Source organism: Cydia fagiglandana, chromosome 24, assembly GCF_963556715.1.
Source record: "Cydia fagiglandana chromosome 24, ilCydFagi1.1, whole genome shotgun sequence".
Taxonomy (NCBI): domain Eukaryota; kingdom Metazoa; phylum Arthropoda; class Insecta; order Lepidoptera; family Tortricidae; genus Cydia; species Cydia fagiglandana.
In genome coordinates, this window is record NC_085955.1 from 7,257,619 (window position 1) to 7,274,893 (window position 17,275).

The 17,275-nt window shown below is 45.3% G+C and overlaps 5 protein-coding genes across 5 annotated transcripts; all 5 read right to left on the reverse strand.

Moving 5' to 3' along the window:
- Positions 1-1,211: 1,211 nt before the first annotated feature.
- LOC134676632 (histone H2A-like) lies at positions 1,212-1,592 on the reverse strand (the record flags this gene model as incomplete). The annotated part of the gene is made up of 1 exon (XM_063535030.1): positions 1,212-1,592. A coding segment is annotated over one exon (381 nt), but the record flags the coding sequence as incomplete, so codon positions are not given.
- Positions 1,593-2,404: 812 nt separating this feature from the next.
- LOC134676633 (histone H1C-like) lies at positions 2,405-3,082 on the reverse strand. Its single transcript, XM_063535031.1, has one exon. The coding sequence runs from the start codon at positions 3,080-3,082 to the stop codon at positions 2,405-2,407; it is 678 nt and encodes a 225-aa protein (XP_063391101.1).
- A 2,239-nt stretch (positions 3,083-5,321) lies between these two features.
- Positions 5,322-6,916, reverse strand: LOC134676342 (histone H3-like). Its single transcript, XM_063534702.1, has 2 exons — positions 6,575-6,916; positions 5,322-5,639 (listed from the first exon to the last, which is right to left on the reverse strand). Exons 1-2 carry the CDS (start codon positions 6,914-6,916, stop codon positions 5,322-5,324), a joined length of 660 nt encoding a protein of 219 aa, XP_063390772.1.
- A 987-nt stretch (positions 6,917-7,903) lies between these two features.
- On the reverse strand, positions 7,904-8,281 carry LOC134676634 (histone H2B). Its single transcript, XM_063535032.1, has one exon. The coding sequence runs from the start codon at positions 8,279-8,281 to the stop codon at positions 7,904-7,906; it is 378 nt and encodes a 125-aa protein (XP_063391102.1).
- An 8,039-nt stretch (positions 8,282-16,320) lies between these two features.
- Positions 16,321-16,998, reverse strand: LOC134676635 (histone H1C-like). Its single transcript, XM_063535033.1, has one exon. The coding sequence runs from the start codon at positions 16,996-16,998 to the stop codon at positions 16,321-16,323; it is 678 nt and encodes a 225-aa protein (XP_063391103.1).
- Positions 16,999-17,275: the final 277 nt, after the last annotated feature.

Here is a 17,275-nt window from a genome sequence, read left to right on the forward strand (position 1 = left end):
GGCGTAGGTTGACCTGGAAAACAACAGATGTGAGTACAGGGTGGTATATGGCTAGCGCCGGGTGTGTCCGGGCTCACGCCCCGCTTGTGGTTTGTGTTGTCACCGTAAGGTATCCACCAACAAACGGCCACTGCTAACGCTTGGGGCTTGGGTTGTCACCGTAAGGTATCCGCCAGCAAACGATCACTGCGAAAGTGGTCTTTTCGACACTGGGGCACACTAACAATGATACTTAGCCTGCACAAACACTGAAGTTAACACACGTCAACTAGTGAGTTGGTTAGGGTGCGTAGGTCTCGAGAGCTAGCTCAAGCGCGTGCGGTCCCGTCAACGTCACAGTTAATATAATATCATATGATATTTTTTTACGGTCGCCCGATCTTTGCTAGCGTAGCGTACGGGAAATAGGGGATTAAAGATCGAGCGTCGAGCCCGCGGTATCTCGACCAATAGCGTTCGTGCATCATTAACATCGTCTGTAGGCATGGTGGGGAGTGCGAGGGCGTGTTGATATTATGTATTTAAATATTCATTATTATATTATCAATAATAAATAAACATTACCCGCCTGATGTGCTATGCTATGTAATAATAATAATGAGTTAACCAAAATATATTTGAACCATAACCATCTGTCATCAATTTTTATAACTGTAGGCGGCCAAAAATTTGGTATATTATAATTATTTATTTATTTATCATTCTTTTGTTACAGAGACACACTGTTGTAGCTGAGTAATTAAGTAAGTAAGTAAGTAAGTAAGTAAGTAAGTCTTTGATCCGTCCGAGCCATCCATAAACAAATAAGTGAGTGAGTGTATCCGAGTGTCTAATTTATAATATATTTAATTATGTGATGTATGTGTTTTTCACTATAGGAACGATAATCACATTATAGTTCAGTACCTACTCTTACCGTAATTATAATTCATTCATAAATGTGTAGTATCATAATTATTTTTTTTTTTTTTTTATTATTATTATTCATCGATCTAATGACATCATATACGTATGCGTTATGCCATGAAACTTATAACTTTTACACAGAATTATATTGTGGCCCTGAAAAGGGCCTTTTGTAACGGTCACTCGGGCGGGAATGTAACAGAGGCCCCGTGCGTGCGATAAATGTACGCACGAGACAAATGCACACATTCACCAGTCGCCGTGTGTTACCGCTAGAGATGTAGCCTGATGAGAAGTGAGGACACTTAAGCCTTCTTCTCGGTCTTCTTGGGCAGGAGTACGGCCTGAATGTTAGGCAGCACACCACCCTGGGCGATGGTCACACCGGAGAGGAGCTTGTTCAACTCCTCGTCGTTGCGGATCGCCAGCTGGAGATGCCTAGGGATGATCCTGGTCTTCTTGTTGTCGCGAGCGGCGTTGCCTGCCAACTCGAGAACCTCAGCGGCCAGGTACTCCATGACGGCGGCTAAGTACACCGGGGCACCGGCACCGACGCGCTCGGCGTAGTTGCCCTTGCGTAAAAGCCTGTGGATACGGCCGACGGGGAACTGGAGTCCGGCACGGTTAGAACGTGACTTTGCCTTTCCCTTAACCTTGCCACCTTTACCGCGTCCAGACATGTTTGATGAGAGATTTAAGTTTTCAGTTTACACACAACGGACGAGAGCACGTATTGCTCGTGAGTGTCGGACAAGAATATTTTTTTAGCAAGCCGCGCGTTAAGCTATATAGTCTCACGGAGCGCGCTGATAGTGGGGATATAACGAGCCGACATAACACGAGACCGATCGACCAATCGACGCCCCGCATGCAAGAGTGCGAATGAATAAATAAATTAATAACAAAATATTCTATAAGTAAGTTCATATAACTCCACATTAATTTATATAATTTGGCCTATATCTATAGGCCATACGTACGTATACTAAGTATGTAGATAACTTACTAAATATTGTTTGAAATGTAAGACTTGCGTCATATCATGTTTATTTATTTATTTACGTTCCAATAAAAAGTTGGTGTAAATTCATGATTAATGAAAACCTAATATAATCTCTATCAGTGTGATAATCATCATCATCGTATTGATGACTTTTGTGCCTTGATATTCGACTTTTTACTCCGATCCGAACACCTTTTGGTATGTTATATATATAAAAACACTTTCGATTCTCTCATTGATAAATCGATCGATCGACTCGTGTATGTGCTCATTGCAATGAAACAGAGGTGATATGAACCTTTGAATACATTTGTTAGCCCTGAAAAGGGCTTTTTGATGTGCGTATAACGCGCACAGGCGTATGACGTGAGTCGAGAAGAGGCGAGACACGTCGTCGTATAATATTTATAGCAACGACAATCGACATCTCCTCTACCATCACGACAACTACCGCGACCGATGTAAGGACGACGACGACAATATGGCGCAGTCTTCTTACTTCTTCGAGGCAGCCTTCTTAGCGGCGGGCTTCGCTTTGGGAGCGGCAGCAGCCTTCTTTGGCTTGGGAGCTTTAGGCTTCTTGGTCGGCGGCTTCGCGGTCTTCTTGGCCTTAGGCGCGGCGGCGCTCTTGCCCTTGGCGGGGGTGGAAGGTTTCTTCGCTGCGGGCTTCTTTTTGGCGGCGGCGGCCTTCTTGTCCTTCGTGGCGGCCTTAGGCTTGGCCGGGGACGCGGCGGCCTTCTTCGCCTTAGCCGGTTTAGCTGCGGCGGGCTTCTTAGCGGCGGCTGATGATTTAGCGCTAGATTTCTTGGCCGCGGCGGGTTTCTTGCCGGCGGATGAAGTCTTCGATTCCAGTTTGAACGAGCCGGACGCGCCCTTGCCTTTGGTCTGTATGAGTGCGCCGGATTCGACTGCGCTCTTCAGATATTTTCTAATGAAAGGGGCCAGCTTCTCGGCGTCGACCTTGTACTGGGCGGCGATGTATTTCTTGATAGCCTGCAGGGACGAACCGCTTCTCTCCTTCAGCTCCTTGATGGCGCTGTTAACCATCTCGGACGTCTTAGGGTGGGTGGGCTTCGCCTTAGGCTTCTTAGCGCCTGCGGAGGCGGACGCCTTAGGCTTCTTCGCGGGCGTCGCCGGGGCGGGAGCGTCGGCAGCAACTGCGGTATCGGCCATATTTAAATAACCAAGTAATATATGTAGTTTAACAAATTAGTAAATCGCACGAACTGCGCAAAGAGAACAGCGGACGCGTGTAAGCGGAGCGCTGCGCTGGCGAGTACTAAACACGAGTCGCATGGGGGCGCCACTTTTTATATATCCACTCCGGCTTAACCGTAACGCAGACCCTTATGTCGCGGGACGTTTTCTCGTAATAACACTTCCAACTTTTCACTTACTCGTTTATGATTAAACTAAATTTATAGTGAATTATATTATAATGATTATAATAAAATTGCACATGTATATTCTTTATGAATTGATATATCTATTTTAATAGAAGTTTTAAGTTTTGGAACGCCGTTAAACGAATGAGGGAACTTTACTTTTGGTATTATAGGTTGCGGACACCTCGGGTCTGTTTAAAAAGTGATTTTTCTTAATTAGAATTACATTTAACAATATTATGTGTCTTCCAGTTAAAAGCGAAGATACCATAGATAGATGTGACACAATAACAAAAGTAGAAAATTATAGTTATAATGTTATTTTGACTTGTTGTCTTCACTGTCGTAAAACAGCCGTACCGCGCCTTGGATTGCCTACGTTCAGCGGTTTGCTCTCTGCTGGTACCGATGTAAAACGGGATATGTATTTTATGTTACGTTTATATAATTATGTTCTATTATACATTACGATATCACCATATTCATGAATATTATTATAATTCTGATGGTTTTTAAAAACTCTCTTCTACGAGGATCATACAGCAGCGCGAACTCACACTCTGAACGTGCGGGCATGGTAGGTAGGTAGAATCTCGTGTAGGTAGGTCGTATTTTATTTAGTTTTGGTTTTAGTAGTAAAGTAAAAATTTATCTGAATATTACGCCTAATATTAAAACAAACGATATACTTAAAATTAAATTATTGCAATTAGTGTGTTTATCGTTGGACATAAGAATCTGTTTAGGTTGATATATTAGGTTGATATATGTACTTAATTATATTCATCATAGGGACACGAGAAGTCTTAGGCTTCTGAGTTACTATATGTAGTTAACCATTTTTATATAAGTTATATTAATATTTTTGATGTGGTAAAATTGAGGTGAGTGGGTGAGGGGATGTTGGGTGTCCCTGTCTGTTTTGTGCACTATTTGCGAATCCTTTACCTAATTGGGCAGTTCATCCTGGTCGTCGTCGTTATCAGTACCTAGTAGTAGGTCACAGCCTCACAGGTGTCAGGTGATAATGCGATTGTTTGTTTTTAAAATATATATATGGTGTTATTAGTAAAACTAACTAAAAAGTTAGCGAGTGTGCGTGTGTGAGAAATACATGTTTGGATTTGGAAAACGCGAGTAATAGGTGAATACTTTATTACTTAATTAATTATTTAGATTTGGGTTAGGGCGATGCTAGTCGGGAAGTCGGGAAAAATAAAAGGAAGAAGAAGAAGATGATGATGATGATGGTTGGATGGATGATTCTTGAAGAGAGGGAGAAATATCTGAATTTATGCATGCTGTACCTACTGGGAGGTGGGTGGTAAATAGACACGCGTGTAAAGCTCTAGCTGGAGACGTTCAATCGAATCTCTATATACTTAGTTATGCCTATTTTATATACGAGTACATTACATACATAGGTATAGTGGGCAGGCAAGGTCTACTTACTAATAATAATTAAAATATGCTTGGTGCACATTAATAATTGTGACGTAAGTACTAGATCGGAATCTAAAGATTTAAAAATATATTTATTAGCTTGCTCTAGTATCAATATTATTAGCGCACACACACATGAGGTTAAACAATAACTTTGCCCTTTGCTTGTAAAAATAACTATACATATTTTTAAATTAAGTAACTACATATAATTGTTGTTTTGTTTGTTTTAGAGAGCTGGGCTGGCTGGCGTCAAACCACCGTCAAAGCAGGCGGCGAACGAGGTGGCTGGCTGCTGTTACAAGTTAGAAAATTGGACTTGCGGTGCGGGGTAAGTAAGTTATTATACATATTATTAGATAGATAGATCGATCGATCGATTGTTTGTCCGTATGTGTCGTTGCTGAAACTTTGTATTTGCGGTGCATATAGTTAGAATTATTTGCGGCCCTGAAAAGGGCCTTTTTGTATTTGCGTCTGAGGACGCGGGCGCCGGGGCGCGCGCGCGCGCGCGATACGGTAATACATGCGTCAGTACATATTACACGATGTCGCGCGCGGCGGACCAAGTGCAAGCGGAGCGCTTAACCACCGAAACCGTAGAGGGTGCGGCCCTGACGCTTCAGAGCGTAGACGACGTCCATGGCGGTGACGGTCTTCCTCTTGGCGTGCTCGGTGTAGGTGACCGCGTCACGGATCACGTTCTCGAGGAACACCTTCAGAACACCGCGGGTCTCCTCGTAGATCAGACCGGAGATACGCTTGACGCCACCTCTGCGGGCGAGACGACGGATGGCGGGCTTGGTGATACCCTGGATGTTATCACGGAGCACCTTCCTGTGGCGCTTGGCTCCTCCTTTCCCCAGACCTTTACCTCCCTTACCGCGACCGGTCATTGCGACCTGTAGTAGATATGAGACTTCTCGAACGGAATACACGGACAACGACACACGACTTGCGGCGCGCGTCGACACGAGTGGAATAACTGGCTATCGACGTCTGTGCGATATTTATACGCTTTACCCTATTGCGGGGAGACGGGGGACGGGGTTAGAGATATCGGAGCATTAATATTTGATTTATTTTTCATTCATGAAATATAATATAATATTGATAAATAATTTCATATGATATGGTTATTTAAATTCATTTTGGGGATATAAATATGTAGTTACTCACATATAATTACTAACTATAATAACGGCGACCGGCTCATGGAAGAGAGGCCGTATGTATAACTAACTACATATATGTAGCACTCTCTATTTCTATTTCATTCCCCTCTAATCTCTAATATTATCCTCTAGCATTCAGTCAGTGGTAATAATTATGTCGATAAAATTTCGAGAAATCTATATTATTTTGTCTTAACTTAACTTTTAGTTGGCGCGTAATATCACGAGTTTAATTCACTTTCCTTCTTTCCATTATACTACATAATAGAGTATATCGCGGTTAAATTTCATATACTACTTACTATATTACCGTACATCTTATGTATGAATTGATGTATATATTTACTAATGACTAATAATATTGATCGATCGATTTATCTACGCAAGTGTTTGTTCAAAGAAACATATTATATAATTTTCGAATCATGTGTGGCCCTGAAAAGGGCCTTTTGATATATGACAGAAGCTTCACGTTCGCATGTCCAGACGCAAAACGCGTGGTACAAAATAATAGATATAATGTAACCGAATGCGTTGGCGCAGACTGCGTTCGGTGATTTAGCTCCGTGCCGATTTTAGCGTGGCGGGTGGTTTTAAGCACGTTCACCGCGGATCCTGCGAGCCAGCTGGATGTCCTTGGGCATGATGGTCACACGCTTGGCGTGGATGGCGCACAGGTTGGTGTCCTCAAAGAGACCGACGAGGTAAGCCTCGCTGGCCTCCTGGAGAGCCATAACGGCAGAGCTCTGGAAGCGCAGGTCGGTCTTGAAATCCTGAGCGATCTCACGCACCAGACGCTGGAAGGGCAGCTTGCGGATCAGAAGCTCAGTGCTCTTCTGGTAGCGACGGATCTCACGGAGGGCGACGGTGCCGGGCCTGTAACGATGGGGCTTCTTGACGCCCCCGGTGGCCGGCGCGCTCTTGCGGGCCGCCTTGGTGGCGAGCTGTTTACGGGGCGCTTTACCACCGGTGGATTTACGAGCGGTCTGCTTGGTACGGGCCATTGCGAAAAATAAAAATTACTACGACACACGGTACTACGTTACGTCAACGAGTCACGAGAGGTAATAAACTTCGCAACGCCGAGAGGCGCTTTTTATGTGCTCGTCGGAAAGGGACGGAGTTAGTGTCCGTGTGAGCGAGAGGGTTATAAAATTCACATACACGGTCCCCCTCGCCCCTCTTTTCCTTTCTCACCAATGGTACGATTTCTAATTACAATAACATTAATATTATTGAAATATTATTAATAAATTTGCTTTTTTTTTTTTTTTTTTTTAGGTATTATGTATGAGTTAGGACAGTTAGTTAGGTTCCGCGGAGCTAGGTTAGGTTAGGATTGTAAATAACAATATTTGACCGAGTCAGGTCAGCAAACCTAACTTACGAGGTTAGGTTAAGTTAGGCGATATTTATGTAAGTATACTCGATATATTGTTCAAGTTTGATTTGTTTTGGAAATTCCTGGCATCTGGTAACCTAACCTAACTTAACCTGACCTAACTCCTAAAGAAACCTAACTCTAGCGAACCTAACTTAACCTAACCTAACTCTAGCGAACCTAACATAACCTGACCTAACTCCTAGAGAAACCTAACTCTAGCGAACCTAACTTACTTATTTTACAGTACATATGGTCCTATTTTCCGGCACTAGTGCGTAAAATAGCACATTTCGTGCTATGTCAAAAGTTTATAAAGGGCCATATGTACACGTCCCTAACCCTATTTAACCTATATTATTAAGTGTTGGTAATGTGTAAATAAATAATATTTTTTATTGATATTTATCGACAGATTGACACAGTATGCGCGGTTAGAAACTTCTTATATCATATTCAGAACGTATTTGTGGCCCTGAAAAGGGCCTTTTTGGTTGTTGCACAAACCACACTCTCGAAGCGTGTCGTGTCGTCGCAATACGAACTACCTAAACCCATTACACTAAAAGTGTATTGAGAAGACAGACCGCATACGAGGAACGACGTACGCTTACTTGGAGCTGGTGTACTTGGTGACGGCCTTGGTGCCTTCACTGACGGCGTGCTTGGCGAGCTCACCGGGCAGCAAGAGCCTCACGGAGGTCTGCACCTCCCTGCTGGTGATAGTGGACCTCTTGTTGTAGTGAGCGAGGCGGGAGGCCTCGGCGGCGATGCGCTCGAAGATGTCGTTCACGAACGAGTTCATGATCGACATGGCCTTGCTGGAGATACCGGTGTCGGGGTGGACCTGCTTGAGCACCTTGTAGATGTAGATGGCGTAGCTTTCCTTGCGCTTATGCTTCTTCTTTTTCTTAGAGTCCGACTTGGAGATGTTCTTCTGGGCCTTGCCGGATTTCTTGGCGGCCTTACCGCTAGTCTTGGGTGGCATTGCGATATAGTTAGATGCTTACAGTACGAGAGTCGAACTGGAAATATGATATTTTTTTACGGTCGCCCGATCTTTGCTAGCGTAGCGTACGGGAAATAGGGGATTAAAGATCGAGCGTCGAGCCCGCGGTATCTCGACCAATAGCGTTCGTGCATCATTAACATCGTCTGTAGGCATGGTGGGGAGTGCGAGGGCGTGTTGATATTATGTATTTAAATATTCATTATTATATTATCAATAATAAATAAACATTACCCGCCTGATGTGCTATGCTATGTAATAATAATAATGAGTTAACCAAAATATATTTGAACCATAACCATCTGTCATCAATTTTTATAACTGTAGGCGGCCAAAAATTTGGTATATTATAATTATTTATTTATTTATCATTCTTTTGTTACAGAGACACACTGTTGTAGCTGAGTAATTAAGTAAGTAAGTAAGTAAGTAAGTAAGTAAGTCTTTGATCCGTCCGAGCCATCCATAAACAAATAAGTGAGTGAGTGTATCCGAGTGTCTAATTTATAATATATTTAATTATGTGATGTATGTGTTTTTCACTATAGGAACGATAATCACATTATAGTTCAGTACCTACTCTTACCGTAATTATAATTCATTCATAAATGTGTAGTATCATAATTATTTTTTTTTTTTTTTTATTATTATTATTCATCGATCTAATGACATCATATACGTATGCGTTATGCCATGAAACTTATAACTTTTACACAGAATTATATTGTGGCCCTGAAAAGGGCCTTTTGTAACGGTCACTCGGGCGGGAATGTAACAGAGGCCCCGTGCGTGCGATAAATGTACGCACGAGACAAATGCACACATTCACCAGTCGCCGTGTGTTACCGCTAGAGATGTAGCCTGATGAGAAGTGAGGACACTTAAGCCTTCTTCTCGGTCTTCTTGGGCAGGAGTACGGCCTGAATGTTAGGCAGCACACCACCCTGGGCGATGGTCACACCGGAGAGGAGCTTGTTCAACTCCTCGTCGTTGCGGATCGCCAGCTGGAGATGCCTAGGGATGATCCTGGTCTTCTTGTTGTCGCGAGCGGCGTTGCCTGCCAACTCGAGAACCTCAGCGGCCAGGTACTCCATGACGGCGGCTAAGTACACCGGGGCACCGGCACCGACGCGCTCGGCGTAGTTGCCCTTGCGTAAAAGCCTGTGGATACGGCCGACGGGGAACTGGAGTCCGGCACGGTTAGAACGTGACTTTGCCTTTCCCTTAACCTTGCCACCTTTACCGCGTCCAGACATGTTTGATGAGAGATTTAAGTTTTCAGTTTACACACAACGGACGAGAGCACGTATTGCTCGTGAGTGTCGGACAAGAATATTTTTTTAGCTTTTTTTTTTTTTTTTTTTTTTTTGGGTGTTCAACTAAGTTAGGAGGTTTCTCCTTTCACTATTGCAATGACGCCGGGGCGTCCCGGAGGGACGCACCGGGGAAAAAGAGGGTGCCAGAGTCCAGAAGGGACTCAGGTCTTTGTTGTGATGATGTCTAAATGAGTCGGTGAGTCAGTCAGAAATAAAAACTGCTTAGGGAAGTGAATGTCAGTAGTCTGTAGATAAGTTAGTAACATGAAATTGGACAGTGGAGCGAAGGATATCAACCCGGATCGTAGGGCGGAGCCGGGGATGACCGACTGACGGGTCCCGAGCTCTCACCCACTCTCCTTTTAGTAATGTTAGGGCGATACCTGCATGAAGGAGCACGCAAGACAGCACCCATTTCTTTAAGTTGAGACAATAAAGAGTCAAATTCTTCTTCTGACACGTTTGTCACGTCAATTGACGGGCCTACGGGAAAGCGCCTAGGCGGATTGAAGGAACCTTTATTTATTGCTATCGTGAGCTTATCCTCGGGGTCCTTGAGGACATGCTTAGGGCGTCTATCTTTTGAGGCGGAAACTGGATGTGGGGTGTATTTAACCATCTCCCTGATGAGGGGATTGGGGTTGTGGGGTGCTTTATCGAAGTATCGTCTCGATGTCATGTTCATGAAGTGAGCTATAGAAGTTATTCGTAGATCTCGGTGGAGGTCGGCCACTCTGATATAAATCGGAGCGCCGACTGCACTCCTCAGAAATCTATTCTGCAGGATCTGGAACTTTTCGAGACGATGCTTCGATGTGTGTGCGAATACAACACTAGCGTAGGTTAGGATAGGTCTTACACATGTTTTAAATATGGTTAGCTTATTTCTAGTGGCCATTTTGCTACGAGGGTTTATCATTGGATGGAGCCGACCCATGACGAAGGCGGCCCTGTCACGAACGGTCTTAATGTGGGATTTGAAATTTAGTTGCCTGTCAAGGGTGACCCCTAAGTATTTAGTTTTTTCAGTCCAGTTTATGGGCCTGCCGTAGAGTTGGATGGGTGGGTGCAATTCCAGTTGTTTGTTGTAATTTTGTTTCTTTCTGGAGAAGAGAACAGCCGCGCTTTTATCTGGATTGACCTCAATTCTCCATCGGTCAAACCAACTCCCAAGGGAGTCGATAGCCCGCTGGAGAAGCGAGGTCAATCTTGAGGGGATGTGGGAGGAGGCGTAGATTGCGGTGTCGTCGGCAAAAAGGGAATAGTGAACTCCTGGGATCTTGGGGAGGTCGTTAATATAGAGGGCAAAGAGAGTGGGAGACAAAACCGAGCCCTGCGGGACGCCCGCTCTTACCGGGTGACGAACCGAAAGGGTTCCTTCGACTCTGTAGCTAAAGCATCGTTCTGACAAGAAGTCTCGCAGGATGTGTACGAGACTGTCTGGCACTTGGAGCTCAAGCAGCTTGTAGAGCAAGCCACTGTGCCAGACTTTGTCAAATGCTTTAGCTACGTCTAGGAATATGGCTCCTGTTGGAACCCCCTTCCAGTTCGTCAGCCAGTAGAGAATATGTTCTGTTAGGCGATGTACTTGGTGAATACACGAGTGCTGGGCTCTGAACCCGAATTGTTCTTGTATTAGTAGATCTCTGGAGTTCACCTCCTCCAATAACCGTATATGAATAATTTTTTCATACAGTTTGCCTAACGTGTTTAAGAGGGAGATAGGTCTGTAATTTGCTGGCTCATTACTTGGTTTTCCAATTTTTGGTATTCCTATAACTACTGCCACCTTCCAGGCTGCCGGGAAGTGACAGTTAGTCAGGGCAGCATTGAATATGTCTACTAGAATGTTGATCAGGTTGTCCGGGAGTAAACGTAGCAGTCTGTTTGTGATGGTGTCTTCACCCGGAGCTTTTTTCGGTTTTAATTTCATTATTAGGAATTTGACCTCTGTAAAGGAAGTTAATCTGGGGGGGGGATCTTTAGGTGCAGTTGAGAGTCTATCGTCTACCATCTCTTCCACCAGCGGAATATGGTCAGGGTCTGTGGGTTCCTTGCCTGGAGAGCATTGAGATTCTAAGCTGGACGCTAATGTTTCCGCTTTTTCATCGTCAGTGAAGGCTGGGGTCGGGAGGTCAGGTCGGATCAATGGTGGCATAGACACCACACAGTCTGCCTTGAAGGACCTCGCCAGCCTCCAGTACGCCTGGTGGCTGGGAGACAACTCCTCAAGGAAACCGTTCCATCTATCTTCTCTAAACTCCCTCACCCTGTCCTTCACCTGTCTTCGGAGTCTGTTGAGCGTGTTTTTATTTTCAGGCGAAGGAAACCTGTCGTATTCCCTGGTGGCAAAGTTTTTGTTTTTTATTAGATCCCTAATGTCATCTGGGAGACGCCATTTGTGGTCATCTTCAGCTGGTATTTCCTTTGAGCAATTGTCTATGATTTTACGGATGCCGTTAGTGAGGGAAGTAATAGCAGACTCTACGTTACTTTTAGTGGTTAATGGGAGCTGAGAAATTTCGTTCAGAGGGCAGTCTTCCTTGTGTAATTCAATCCCTACGTTGACCCAGTTTGTGACTTTTTTAAGTACCGGTGTATGACTAGCAGGAGACCCTAGGCGGAGGATAACAGGACGGTGATCCGAGTCCATTTCATGGATGACTTGAATGGAACTCACCCTCAGGGCGATACCCTTCAGGCAAGCCACGTCGAGGACGTCAGGTCTGTGTTGAGGATTATGCGGGAAGTGGGTAGGCTCTAGTGGGGCCAACATATCTATGATAGGAGTGGAAAGCAAGAATTTATGTAAGTTTCTGCCATTTGAATTGGTAGAATTGCAGCCCCATTGGCTGTGCTTGGCATTGAGGTCGCCTGCCAGTATGACAGCCTCATCAATGCCAAACACCGCCTCAAGGTCGGATTTTACTATAGCTTTATCAGGAGGAAGGTAAGCGGAGATAATTGATATAGGAGTGTGACCATTTAGAGAAACCCTGCAAGCTGTAGCCTCTAAATTGGTAAGGGATGGGAGGTCAATTGGACTGCAGTGCAAAACACGCCGGTAGTAAATGAGGGTGCCTCCACCTCTAGAACCTACCCTGTCAACTCTGGTGGAGGAGTAGTTAGCTATTTTGGGGGTACTACGACTGGGTTTAAGGAAAGTTTCTTGTATTAGTAGCAGGTCTAATTTATATTCATTTAGAAGGCAGGCTATCTGATCTTTTTTACCAAGAATGCCATTTATATTTAGGAAGCTTAGGTTAAGCGATTTAGGTTTCAATCTTTGGTTTGGTGTATTATACATTATGAGTGACAGGCGAGCATAACTTCCTTACAGTCCTTATTATATTGGCATGTTGCGCCATTATTAAAAGTTGTTGGCCGGGGGAGGCCGCGCTTCTCAGCCGTGATGCTAATAGGCAGACTTCGTCAATATCCAAAGCGTTGGCCAAATCCATAACCAATTGAAGATCCGCAGTGGGATCGCCCATGGGAGGGTTTGTTGGATAAGGCGTGGTTGTGGTAAGGTGGTTGTGGTTTATGGGTACTTGGGGTTGGTTGGGGTAGGGATTCATATGCTGAGAGGATGAGCCTCTCGCTCTTGATGGATTACGCAGGTTAGGGGGCTGAGTCGCTCCCTGGTTTGAGTTAGGGGTATTAGCGGTGTGATTACCCTGCTTTTGATCAGATAAGGTTGATCTAGGAGTTCTGAGGGGGGGGTAGTTGTTGTTGAATTGCCGATTGGATTGGTGAAGAGATCCATGTTGAAAATGTGGTTGCGAATGAGCTTGGTGAGGGCTAATGCGTGAATCGGAGAGAGGCTGGTGACCCTTTTGATTTAGGTTTTGAAGGGGCTGGGGGGGGAGTGGGTGTGGTTGACTTTGCGAGAAGTTCATGACTGATTGCGTGTTTGGAGTAGGGCGTTGCCAAGCGTTTACAACTTCTACAGGGTTTGAGTTGGAGGTAAATTCCCTTCTGGATTTAGATTGTTTGGGAGGAGGGGCTTTAGGGCATTGTGTAAAACTAGCCACGTGATCTTGTTTACAATTACAGCAATGTGTAGGATAGAGGCCTGTATTTGGGTCCCTAATGCGGTCACATTGATCGGTAGAGTGGGATTTTCCGCATTTGACACACCTCGGGGAGAGCAAGCAGTGTTTATGAGTGTGGCCCCATCTTTGACAATTATAACATTGCGGAGGGCGGAGACTTCTATGGGGGGGTTCTACCTTGAGCCCGCTGAGTCCGCAAATTGCCTTTACGTTGAATGCTTTTCTACCCTCTGCAGTTCGTTCTGAGACTACTCTGACTGCGTTAAACGGCTCGCGCTTAGGGCCTTTTAGCATACGATGTACTTCGAGTACTGGAAGGCCCTGACTCCTCAGGTCTTCCATGATGTCATTGAGCTCCATAGAAACGGGGAGACCCAGTATAACAGTTTGCAACTTCTTCTCCTCCTCTGGCGGGTAGGAGAAGAAACCGTCGACAAGCAGACGTCTCCAGGACCAGTATTGAGCCGGGGTTTGTGTTTGAATAAAAAGAAAGGTTTCTTCTGTGTCTTTGTCGATACCTATGTTGGCATAAAGGTAACCTAATTTAAGTCTTTGAGCCTCTTGAGAGAGTCTCTTCCATCTACTGGGGTCCTCAACCCCTATGAGCGGCGGTTTTTTGATTTTTGTAGGAATTTCTTTTGGTTGGGTCTCGGTAGCCGAGTTGGGCTGGCGGGGGTCACTACCGTCGGTGTTGACTTTGCTAGCAATAGGGAATTGGTCTTGAGGTAGTGATTCAAAGCTGTTCTGTGTTTTGGTGATATTGTTATTAAGGTATACACTGTGGCTAGTTGATTTACTGTTCTTAATATGTTTACTGTGGTTTGTTTGGGTCATACTCGTAGCGGGACCTGGCTTTGAATTTAGACCTGCTTTACGCTTACGTCTCACTTTTTTACCTTCAACTAAGGTGAAGTCATCATCAGAGTTAAGAGATTCGTAATCCATGTCAGAATAGTATTTGGTGTTGTCAGAAAAAGCGTCTATTTGTGTGGTGCTTGTTTGAGAGATTTGTGTTAAGTCACATTGCGATTGGGACTGAGTATTTGACAGTACCTGGGGCGTGAAGGGGGTTGGAGGGGCGGGGGACACAAATATATTATTGTCATTGGATAGGGTGTTAGGGTAATTACCATGTGTATTGGTTATTTCATGGGTGTGGTCTGTATCTACCTCAGAAGGAGGTGAGCGAGAACGTGATCGTGAACGCGGAGCTGGAGCGCTACGTGCGCTCGTATTTGAGCGGGAGCGCTCTTGCGAGCGGGCATATGGGTGCGAGCGGGATGACACGCTCGCGCGCCGAGGCGCGTCAGAGGGGGACAGCGCTCGCGCGCCGTCGCCGGAAGGAATGTCCGGGTTGCCCGTTATTCTTTTAGTTTTATTCCGCCTAAGCGCTTTTATGCGAATTATTTCGTCACTATTGATGTTATTGTCTTTTAGGGGTGCTGTCTTACCTGCCTTATCCTGTTCAGGTTGTTTCGATGATGGTGACTGCTCCGCGATAGCGGCAGGTGGTTTGGAGGAGTCCTCACCAGCGGCCGCCTGGTTTTTTGATTGATGGTCCCTCCACTGTTCAATTAAGTGAGGGTAATAGAAGCTAATGAAATCTTCGAAAGAGGGCATTTTGAGAGATTTTTAAAAGGAGTCTCTGTCTCTAATATTTACACTCACGCACGGCAAGGTGGCACTTGGCACTGGAAAGAGTCACTGTCTCAGGTGGTTTTTATAATAGCACTGCAATCCTTTATGACACACACAGGCACACGGAGCAATGCTCGACGTGGCAGGGCGTAAGAGAACCAGCACGCGGAGCCAGGCTCGACGCGGCGGTAAGCGAGCGGTTTTCGGTAATTACGTCAATGCACGCGTGCGCTCAGCGCGGCGTCCGGAGCGGGAATCCATTTTTTTTCATTTTTTTAGCAAGCCGCGCGTTAAGCTATATAGTCTCACGGAGCGCGCTGATAGTGGGGATATAACGAGCCGACATAACACGAGACCGATCGACCAATCGACGCCCCGCATGCAAGAGTGCGAATGAATAAATAAATTAATAACAAAATATTCTATAAGTAAGTTCATATAACTCCACATTAATTTATATAATTTGGCCTATATCTATAGGCCATACGTACGTATACTAAGTATGTAGATAACTTACTAAATATTGTTTGAAATGTAAGACTTGCGTCATATCATGTTTATTTATTTATTTACGTTCCAATAAAAAGTTGGTGTAAATTCATGATTAATGAAAACCTAATATAATCTCTATCAGTGTGATAATCATCATCATCGTATTGATGACTTTTGTGCCTTGATATTCGACTTTTTACTCCGATCCGAACACCTTTTGGTATGTTATATATATAAAAACACTTTCGATTCTCTCATTGATAAATCGATCGATCGACTCGTGTATGTGCTCATTGCAATGAAACAGAGGTGATATGAACCTTTGAATACATTTGTTAGCCCTGAAAAGGGCTTTTTGATGTGCGTATAACGCGCACAGGCGTATGACGTGAGTCGAGAAGAGGCGAGACACGTCGTCGTATAATATTTATAGCAACGACAATCGACATCTCCTCTACCATCACGACAACTACCGCGACCGATGTAAGGACGACGACGACAATATGGCGCAGTCTTCTTACTTCTTCGAGGCAGCCTTCTTAGCGGCGGGCTTCGCTTTGGGAGCGGCAGCAGCCTTCTTTGGCTTGGGAGCTTTAGGCTTCTTGGTCGGCGGCTTCGCGGTCTTCTTGGCCTTAGGCGCGGCGGCGCTCTTGCCCTTGGCGGGGGTGGAAGGTTTCTTCGCTGCGGGCTTCTTTTTGGCGGCGGCGGCCTTCTTGTCCTTCGTGGCGGCCTTAGGCTTGGCCGGGGACGCGGCGGCCTTCTTCGCCTTAGCCGGTTTAGCTGCGGCGGGCTTCTTAGCGGCGGCTGATGATTTAGCGCTAGATTTCTTGGCCGCGGCGGGTTTCTTGCCGGCGGATGAAGTCTTCGATTCCAGTTTGAACGAGCCGGACGCGCCCTTGCCTTTGGTCTGTATGAGTGCGCCGGATTCGACTGCGCTCTTCAGATATTTTCTAATGAAAGGGGCCAGCTTCTCGGCGTCGACCTTGTACTGGGCGGCGATGTATTTCTTGATAGCCTGCAGGGACGAACCGCTTCTCTCCTTCAGCTCCTTGATGGCGCTGTTAACCATCTCGGACGTCTTAGGGTGGGTGGGCTTCGCCTTAGGCTTCTTAGCGCCTGCGGAGGCGGACGCCTTAGGCTTCTTCGCGGGCGTCGCCGGGGCGGGAGCGTCGGCAGCAACTGCGGTATCGGCCATATTTAAATAACCAAGTAATATATGTAGTTTAACAAATTAGTAAATCGCACGAACTGCGCAAAGAGAACAGCGGACGCGTGTAAGCGGAGCGCTGCGCTGGCGAGTACTAAACACGAGTCGCATGGGGGCGCCACTTTTTATATATCCACTCCGGCTTAACCGTAACGCAGACCCTTATGTCGCGGGACGTTTTCTCGTAATAACACTTCCAACTTTTCACTTACTCGTTTATGATTAAACTAAATTTATAGTGAATTATATTATAATGATTATAATA

Coding starts and splice junctions, on each gene's coding strand:
- LOC134676633 (XM_063535031.1), bottom strand. CDS start 3,082: ATGGCCGATACCGCAGTTGCTGCCGACGCTCCCGCCCCGGCGACGCCC.
- LOC134676342 (XM_063534702.1), bottom strand. CDS start 6,916: ATGGCCCGTACCAAGCAGACCGCTCGTAAATCCACCGGTGGTAAAGCG. Junction 5,640..6,574: donor CCAACCTGTGCGCCATCCAC/GCCAAGCGTGTG, acceptor TATCTACTACAG/GTCGCAATGACCGGTCGCGG.
- LOC134676634 (XM_063535032.1), bottom strand. CDS start 8,281: ATGCCACCCAAGACTAGCGGTAAGGCCGCCAAGAAATCCGGCAAGGCC.
- LOC134676635 (XM_063535033.1), bottom strand. CDS start 16,998: ATGGCCGATACCGCAGTTGCTGCCGACGCTCCCGCCCCGGCGACGCCC.